Raw genomic sequence first — 10,130 nt, 5'->3', positions numbered from 1 at the left:
GATCTTGATACTTTAATGCTATGGTTGGGCTTTACCTTAATGATCTTTAGTAGATGTGGAAGCTTGCTAGAGTTCCAATCATAAGTGCATATGATCCAAGTAGAGAAAGTATGTTATCTGATGCCTCTTCCTCAAATAAAATTTCAATAATGATTACCGGTTCAATTATCGATTGCCTAGGGACAAATAACTTTCTCGTAACAACAAGCTCTCTACTAAAACTAACTTAGTTGTGTCTTTATCTAAACAGCCCCTACTTTTTATTTACTTGTTCTTTATTATCTTGTAAACCTATCCAAAAACACCTACAAAGTACTTCTAGTTTCATACTTGTTCTAGGTAAAGAGAACGTCAAGCGTGCGTAGAGTTGTATCGATGGTCGATAGAACTTGAGGGAATATTTATTCTACCTTTAGCTCCTCGTTGGGTTCGACATTCTTACTTAACGAAAATTGTTTGCGATCCCCTATACTTGTGGGTTATCAAGACCTTTTTCTGGCGCCGTTGCTGGGGAGCAATAGCGTGGGGTGAATATTCTCGTATGTGCTTGTTTGCTTTATCACTAAGTAATTTTTATTTGCTGGTCTTAGTTGTTCTTTATCTTTACGTATGGATATGGAACACGAAATACCAAAAAAATTAGGTGTACTTGCTGCTCATGGAGATGAGGAACCTCCTAAAACCCTTGATGCTCATTATGTGACAGATATTATGTACTACTTTGATAATCCAGAGAAAACCCCATTCAATTTGGTAATGGGAGACACGTTGGATCAACATGAATACTTTAGGGATTATCGCTTGACTCAAAAAGAGAAACTATTATGGGATCAAATTTATATGTTGAAGTAGTATGCTAGGCAACTATGCTTGGGATATGATTATACTTGTTGCTCTAGGATGAAGTCTCCACACCTTCCCTTTTCATGCAAATTTAATGATAATGAAACCTTGGCTTCTTATGCTAGAGGTATATATGACTACTATGATGTGGAACAAATAGAAGAATTTGTTGCTTTTATGGATGCTTATGAAATTCAATCTACGTTCAAAGAATATGAAAATCTTTATGATGCTGTTTACAGACCTGAAAATTTAGCTATCCTTAAATGTTGTTATGAGAATTATGAATACAATTCCGATATTGATGCGTTTATTGAGAAAGTCTCCGCTGTCCCAGAAGAGACTAATATTTTACAGGAATCTATGGAAGAAGAAAATGACGAAACTATGAGCTCATTGGATGAAAAAGATGAGGAGGAGAGTGTAATGCCTCGGACACACCCGCCGGTGGTCGTTACTCCTGGCGGGATCTAGACTGGCCCCACAGATCAATACTAGTCTTTTCTGCGTACTTTGTCCTCACTCGTGCGCACCCGGGAGCAACTTCCCGGTCGATCACCCATCCTGACACTACTCCAAGCTGAGAACGCTTAACTTTGAAGTTCCGTCCGAATGGGCTCCCAGAAAATAAGAAATTCCTTAATGATATGAGTAGTCTATCATCCCTAATAAGTCAGGTCATCACATACACCTCCACTCAGAGGAACCAATGTCCTTGTCGGGCCACAGGAACGTTCCCTCTTGGCACATACGTCTGTGCATCCAGTCTGGTACATGTACCATGTCGTGTGCCACGACGGGTCACAAACGTCATGAACAACATGACCGCGCACCTGTCCGCAAACATCCGTGTAACCGCGAGGATCAACTCTGATACCAACTTGTAACGCTCCGGACACACCCGCCGGTGGTCGTTACTCCTGGCGGGATCTAGACCGGCCCCACAGGTCAATACTAGTCTTTTCTGCACACTTTGTCCTCACTCGTGCGCACTCGGGAGCAACTTCTCGGTCGGCCACCCATCCTGACACTACTCCAAGCTGAGCACGCTTAACTTTGAAGCTCTGTCCAAATGGGCTCCCGGAAAAGAAGAAATTCCTTATTGATATGAGTAGTCTATCATCCCTAATAAGCCAGGCCATCACAGAGAGCGAAGAACAAAAGGAGGAAGAGCGGATTGAGAACCTGTGCCCACCTTCTAATGAGAGTAACTCTTCAACTCATACATTGTTTAATTTCCCTTCGTGCTTACCGAAGGATGAATGCTATGATAATTGCTATGATCCCATTGATTCTTTTGAAATATCCCTTTTTGATGATGCTTGCTATGCTTGTGGCCAAGATGCCAATATGAATTATCCTTATGTAGATGAACTTGCTATAGTTAAACATGAAATTGTTGCTATTGCACCCACACATGATAGTCCTATTATCTTTTTGAATTCCCCAAACTACACTATATCGGAGATGTTTGTGCTTATTAAGGATTATATTGATGGGTTGCCTTTTACTACTACACATGATGATTTTGATGAGTATAATATGCATGTGCTTGCTGATCCTACTTGCAATTATTATGAGAGAGGAACTATATCTCCACCTCTCTATGTTTCGCACACGATAAAATTGTAAAAAACTGTTTATACTATGCATTGGCCTTTACTATGTGTGCATGAATTGTTCTTTTATGACATGCCGATGCATAGGAAGAGAGTTAGACTTCGTCATTACATGATATATGTTGCTTTGTGCTCACTACTAAATTACAAATCATTGCTAATTAAAATTGGCTTTGATATACCTTGGGATCCGGGTGGATTCACTACTTGAGCACTATATGCCTAGCTTAATGGCTTTAAAGAAAGCGCTGCCAGGGAGACAACCCGAAAGTTTTAGAGAGTCATTTGTCATTTGTTTCTGTTGAGTGCTTTAATATATAGTTTAAAAACAACAAAAATAAAGAGGGGAACCCAAAACTTTTTCAAAAAAGAAAGTGAAAATGAGAGAGACAAGCATTGTTGAAGTGAGAGCTAGCCTTAAACTTTGTTCATGCTCACGAAAACTTTGTGAATCTTTATTACAAAAACTTTTCAATAAAAATAATTATCCCCTTGTACAATTCCATTGTATTATCTTTCCCTAATACTAAAGCAGCTACTGCTTCTGGTGGTTCGTCATCCACTTTTACAGAAAACACCCTGACTTTACTGATAATCGACCCGCAATCCTATTGTCCAGTCAGCAAAGGGAACCAAACGAATTTCCTCTAGAGGAGAAGGGAATGGAACAAATTTCTTCTGAGGAGAAAGGAAAGGAACGAAATTTCCTCTGTAATGGGCAAGAGGAAGCAAAGAAAAGGAAACGGAATGAGGAGGAATAAACTCCCAAGTGAGAAAGGAGAGAAGAAAAAGGAACGGAAGAAACCCAACCCATCGATCTCCCTAAGATAGAGTGGTCGTAGTTGCCTTGGCGAGAGGAAGAGAGGGGGGCCACCGGCCCAAGAGCTGCGGTCAGGAACGAGGACGAGTCCAGTAGCTACAAGGAGATGACCGTGTCGCTCCTGACCGGCACGGGGCAGTTCAACATCAGCGACCTCGTGTCGACACTGTCGTGGCTAGACCTACAGGGAGTGCAGGCCAAGCTGCGCCGGGTGCACCGCCAGTTCGACGGGCTCATCACGAAGCTGCTGGTGGAGCACCCGGCAATGGCCGAGGAGCACGCCTGGGAGGAGGGCCGGCTGGACTTCGTGGACAGGCTCCGGTTGGTGGCCTGGAGCAGGCCGGGGCGAGGCGGTCAACTGGAGCCGCGAGCAGAGGCGAAGCGAGGGTGAGCGGCGCGTGATTGGCCGGACCTATGGGGGGGCATGCCGCTGGTGGCGGAGGCTGTGTGCGGGGCCGTCCGAATCGGGTCGGAGAAGAGGCTACTGGCCGGATCCGGAGCGGCCCGACGGTTGGGGCGGGATGGCCAGATCAGACCCACGACAGAGGAGCTTCCATGGCGTCTCTGGGTTCCTTGTCGATAAAGGGTACTGCCCTGGCTCTGGTCAGCCACAACGGTCGCGCGCACTCCAGGAGAGTGAAGTGCACCATCGGCGCAACACATGTAGAAGAGGAGGAGGAGCAGCAATGGGTGATACTTTGATAGTGGCTGGAGAAGAGGAGGAGGAGCAGCGTTGAGTGAGAAGGAGGAGTGGCGATGTGGATAAGGCACGCAGATCGGCAGATGCATGAGAAGGAGTGGCGCTGGCCGGTCGGTGCTTTTTTTCTTTAATGAAACCAAATGGAATTGGTCTTGTACCGGCTAGAAGCTCCTGGATGCATGCGTGCGATTTTTTTTCAAAACTATGATGTATTTTATAGCAAATTCAGAAACTATAGCAAAGAGTGGAGAAAAATCAAAAGTAGCACCCCATCAGCCACGCGTGGATCGAAAAGGGTGTTTTCGGCCTCCCTTTAGACGAAATGGACTTTTCGGCCTTGCCTTGGCCGAAAAGGTGCGTACCTGGACCGAAAAAACCTTTTTGGTCAGGAGTAGGCTGAAAAGTTCTTTTTATCAGGAGTAGGCCGAAAAGTCCTTTTTGGTCAGGAGTAGACCGAAAAGTCCCTTGGGCCCACTTTTTCACGTTAATGGTTGACCGAAGTTGCATGGCTCCACTCTTCGGCTTACGTTAGACCGAAGTGATTTTTTTATTTTGGTATATAAATATTGTGCAACCATTGTCCATCTTAGACACTGAAATATATATATTCGTGCAACCCTTTCCTCTTAATATTTTTCCGTCAACTCTTTTTCGCCATCCGTTTCCCGCCAACCACTTCCCGCCATATGTTCCTGCCACCCGTTTCCCGCCATATGTTTCCGCCAACCCTTTCCCGCCATACCATAGTATATCATTAAATAAATTCTTCATATTAAAAAAATGGGATAAAAGCGCAAGCGATGGAGTCAAAAACCTGACCTCACGCTGGGTATATGTGTTACAAGCCAAATAGGATAGCATCTGGCTAATGTACAACAACTGATCCCTTTCTTTATAAAAAGTCAACATTTTCAAAAAAGGTGAACAATTTTACTTTAGCAATTTAAAATAGAAATTTCCGAAATATGAACAAACTTTTAAAACGTGAAAAATTATTGAACACATGAACACAATTTTATTCCAAACATTTATTGATTTTTTAAGTGATGAACAATTTATAAATATACACTGAGCATTTTTGTAGTATAAGCTGAAAATTTTCCGAAGACACATTGAATATTTTTGTGATATACGGTTAATGTTTTTCTGAATTGTGAAGACATTTAAAAAAAGTGAAAAGATTTTGAGAAACATGATTTTTTTAAATATGAAGAATTTATTTAATGGTATACTGTGGTATGACGGGAAAGGGTTGGCGGAAGCATATGGCGAGAAGGGGTTGGCGGGAAACAGGTGGCAGGAACATATGACGGGAAGGGGTTGGCGGAAAACGGGTGGCGGGAAAGAGTTGGCGGGAAAATATTGAGGGGAAAGGGTTGCGCAAAAATATATTTTTTCAATGTCTAAAATGGGCAATGGTTGCATAGTATTTATATACCCAATTTTTTTAAAAAAAATCGCTTCGGCCTAACGTAAGCCGAAGAGTGGAGCCATGCTACTTCGGTCAACCATTAACGTGAAAAGGTGGGCCCAAGGGACTTTTCGGCCTACTCCTGACCAAAAAGGTCTTTTTGGCCCAGGTACGCACCTTTTCGGCCGAGGCAAGGCCGAAAAGTTCATTTCGGCCAAAGGGAGGCCGAAAACACCCTTTTCGGCCCACGCGTGGCCGACAGGGTGCTAGTTTTGATTTTTTCCCCACTCTTTGCTATAGTTTTCAAATTTGTTATGAAATGCGTCATAGTTTTGAAAAAAAATCCATGCGTGCTAGCATCAATTACAAATTTTTATTTTCCGGAAGAGCAAAGATTATTACTTGCAGTTGTTTGTTGTTACATTATATATACGCCCTTCTTTCAAAGTAAGTGTCATAATTTTAGTACAACTTTGTATTATAGTTAATACAAAGTTAAGACATTTATTTTAGAGAGGAGAAGGTATAATAATTATAGGTGAGTAAATATTAGAAAGAAATTTTTCTTTAGAGAGAAGATATTTGAAGCTTACCGATGCTTGCTGTCCATGAAGATATTCCTCAAATCAGGATGCCATGGGTGAGATAGGGTGGAGTGACGGAGGGATGAAGAATAGAGAGAGTGCGACAACGATGCATCTTGCTCACGTCCTGTTTCGCCCAGCACGGCAGCTGGGAGGGAGAGGACTACCCTCCATTGTACCATCTATCCTGCAGTTCTACATACCCTAATTCTGATCCCCATCAAGGCCCGACGATAATGTTCAGGGAAGTGGTCTTGTTGGCGTGAAGAGTTGCTCCTATCGACGTATCAACAAAGAGCGGCAAGCATTTTAAATACTTCACTTTCCGGCCATCATATTTTTGAAGTGGGAAAGTATAAATATGAATTAATGCTAAAAGGGATTGTGAGATATAGGAATTAATATATGATCTATTTGAAATTGTTACATGATGCACAATTGCTTTCGCATTGAAGGAGTAGCTGATAATCTATTGGATTTTTAAAATATTTTTACACGGGGTTGTTAAATAACAACAACTTATTACACGTAACTCAAATTCTTTAGAGAGAGTTGAAGAAGTGGGTTATATTGGTAGAGAGAAAAGATTACGAGTTTTTGGAATACAATAAGATCTTCATAAAGTGGATCCTTACGAGTCTTACAACCGATTAACTGGAAAAATCTTATTATTCACCATGACAGGTACACTCTCGAATATCACATGAATACTCAGATTTATTTTATACCTGTTGCAACGAACGGGCATTTTTGCTATCAACTTTTTTTGGTAAAAAAAAGGCTTCGTACGTCGTCCCTGTTCGTTCGTTTGCTTTTTTTGACAAGTCGATCTATTCGTTCGCACTCGCCTGGGTCGAGTTAGCTTCTGGCTCACCACAAAAAATGTCTGGCCCGTCAACAACCAGAGCGCAGGGCACAATTTTAATGGGCCGGTCCATTCACTGGCACATTACGAGCCAAAAATTCCAGAAAAAACTGATCCATCAGGAATCGACCTAACAACACCTTGATGGACACACAATGATGGTTACCACTTGGGCTACTGCCTATAAGCAATTAATACACAGCACGAACATTTATAAACCAAATGCAGCGGCAGATTAAAAAAACGAAAATTTTCAACAATTTGTTGGAAAATTGGAAAAACAAATTCTAAAAATTGCAAACAGTGTTTCAAATTGTGATAAAGTTTTGAAATTCTAAAAAAATACTGAAAACATCAATTTCTTTTTTGAAAAAGTGATCAAAAATCAATTGCTTTTCTGAGAAAGTGATTAAACATGAAAAAGTGAATGAAATTGGAAAAAACACTAAACAACTTTTAAAACGTGAACAAGTTTTGAAAATGTGAACAAAATTTCAAAAACCTTGGAAACATGAACAAGAAATTTCAAAGAAATTGTGAACAAATTTCAATTCCGAAACAAATTTTTTGAATTATGAATATTTTTAGAAAAAATCGAATCTAATGTACCGTGAACATTTGCTTTGAACGATGAGCATTTTTATACACTAAGACATTTTTTATACAAAGTGAACATGTTTTAAAATGTACGATGCACATTTTTTATACAAATTAAAAAACTAATGTATTATGAACGTTTCTGAAACGTGATTTTTTTTAAAAAAATATTATTTTTTTTGAAAATGAACAAAAAATAGGATTCCAAATTTTTATGAATGTTTAGCAAATTTTGATAATTTTGGATTTATCAAAAAAATCAGGAAAAAGAAATGTAAAAAATAAACAAATAAGCAGAAAAAGAAAAAAAAGAAGAAAAGAAAAAAATCGAAAAGAAAATCAGAAAAAGCAGTAAAAGAATAAACAGGAGAAAAGCGGTTGAAGGAACCTTCTAGGAGGTTCCAAAACCGGTTGCTCCTTGAAGTGGGCTGGCGTGTGTGGTGTCGTCGCTCGCAACGCTTCAGCGAAGCCGCAGCTCCGTGAGCATGCCGGCATCAAATAGGACCCCGCCAAACGAGTGTCTTCGTGTTTATCTTAGTAATCAACTAGGCCTCCGAATAGATTTTCAAAACTATAAAAAAATAAAGTGGGCGAGCGAACTCCTTTGCACAAATCCAAGTTGCATATAGGATTTAAACATTCCTAATTCCCATACTACTCAGAGAAAGGGATAAGGTACGCGTCCTACGGAGGCAGCGAACATGGATTTGTGGCTTAGTGAGTATGTGTTTCCCCCGACTCACCCGGCTTTTTTAGGAGTCCATCGAAGGGATCAATTTGTTGCTAGCTGCATACCTATTTCTTATTAGCCCTAAAGAAACCTAGGTCCTTTATCATACGATAGAGTCGACCATACATAAATGTTGCTTCCGCATCCATACAGTGAGTTAGGTTGCTGCTCGCATGTTAGTAACTCGTTATGATTGTTAATCTTTTTGTTGATCCAAACTTTGGAGCGACAATGATTGATTGCAGGATGTGAAGGAACGAAGGGACCAAGGGGTCTTTGGTGGCACGGAGGTTGGCCCAGCTATTTTAGATCAAGGAGGATCCGAAGCAACAAGTACATGTGGAGATGGAGGCTCGAGAGCGGGATAGGATGGAGAGGAGATGCAAGTGGCGGAGGTGGAGGTGAAGGTGAAGGTGGGAGTGTATGGTACCTTTGGATGGTTTCAAGAGTAGGAGGAAGAGAGGCCGTGGGAGGAAGAAAAATGGGAGAGGGGGAGCAAGGTAATGAGGATGTTTTACCCCCATTATTCTAACCCACATCGTTCGATTTTATCACCACCACCACTGACTCCATCTATCTATCCACGTGTCTAATCTTTCTTGTGACCATGTTAAGCATATGTTTCTCCCATTACACCGCTGGGCATTTTTGCTATACCTAATAATAAAGACATTAGTGCTTCTTGTGATATGTCACATAAATTACCCCCAAAGTTGCAAAATATTACCCATCAATGCCACTTATAAGTGTCAACAAATGTTTCACACAATGGAATCCCCCGCCTGGGCCAGCCCACACAGCTCCTATAATTCGCTCTGCGCGTTGGGAGAAGACACATCCCGCCCGTTTGAACCGGCCCATGTGTGGGCGGCGTGTTTTCAAATTTTATTTTTTTATTTTTATTTTATTTTTTCTTTTTTTCACCTTTAAATAATTTGGTACTTCAAAAAAAGTTCCACAAAATTTAGAATTTTAAAATAAAATTTGCCATAACTCATAAAATGTTTGTGGCTTCAAAAAATGTTCTCAATTTTAAAAATAAATGTTTGGGAAATAAAAAAATATTCATCATGTTTTAAAAAAAGTTCGTGTACTAAAAAATATTAATGAAATTGAACAAAATGTTTGTCAAAATGTTACCGGTGATGCAGCAAAATGTTGTCATGGCCGTTGAAGATTATATTTTTTTCTTCTGTTGCAACGCACGGGCCTTTTGCTAGTAAAAATAATGTGCCAAGGTTTGCCTTTAGGATATTTGCAATGCTTGTTGGTCTGTACGGTGCAGAACAGAAACTTTGGCTGTAGTGCGCGATTTTTCATTTTTTACTGGAATGTCAAATGGTTCTGATTCTATTTGCACAGTATTTCTTTGCAAATTGTTTATTTTTCCTAATTTTTGCAGAATTTTTCAAGTATCATAAGTATGGTGAATGTTCAGATTATTACAGACTGTTCTATTTTAGATAGATTCTGTTTTTGATGCATAGTTTGCTTGTTTTGATGAAACTATCGATTCATATCAGTGGATTAAGCCATGAAAAAGTTATACTACAGTATAGACAATGAAAAAACAAAATATGAATTGGTTTTCAACACTACTTAGAGTAGTGATTTGCTTTATTAACTAACAGATCTTACCGAGTTTTTTGTTGAAGTTTTGTGTGGATGAAGTGTTCGATGATCGAGAAGGTCTCGATGTGAGAAGAAGGAAGAGAGGCAAGAGCTCAAGCTTGGGGATTCCCAAGGCACCCCAAGTAAATATTTAAGGAGAATCAAGCGTCTAAGCTTGGGGATGCCCCGGAAGGCAACCCCTCTTTCTTCGACAAGTATCGGTACGTTTTCAGATTCGTTTCGTTCATGCGATATGTGCAATCCTGGAGCGTCTTTTGCATGTAGTTTTCACTTTTCTTTTATGAACCATGCTGGTATGAGATAGTCCTTGGTTGATTTATAGAATACTC

The 10,130-nt window shown here is 40.4% G+C and overlaps 1 protein-coding gene across 1 annotated transcript; it reads left to right on the top strand.

Annotated features, from left to right (window-relative positions):
- Window positions 1-3,225: 3,225 nt before the first annotated feature.
- On the top strand, window positions 3,226-4,197 carry LOC123185538 (flavonoid 3',5'-hydroxylase-like). The gene has a single exon (XM_044597407.1). The coding sequence runs from the start codon at window positions 3,389-3,391 to the stop codon at window positions 3,671-3,673; it is 285 nt and encodes a 94-aa protein (XP_044453342.1). The 5' UTR covers window positions 3,226-3,388; the 3' UTR covers window positions 3,674-4,197.
- Window positions 4,198-10,130: the final 5,933 nt, after the last annotated feature.

The sequence above is a fragment of the Triticum aestivum genome, chromosome 2A, assembly GCF_018294505.1.
Source record: "Triticum aestivum cultivar Chinese Spring chromosome 2A, IWGSC CS RefSeq v2.1, whole genome shotgun sequence".
Classification (NCBI taxonomy): Eukaryota; Viridiplantae; Streptophyta; class Magnoliopsida; order Poales; family Poaceae; genus Triticum; species Triticum aestivum.
This window is presented reverse-complemented; position numbering and strand designations above follow the sequence as displayed.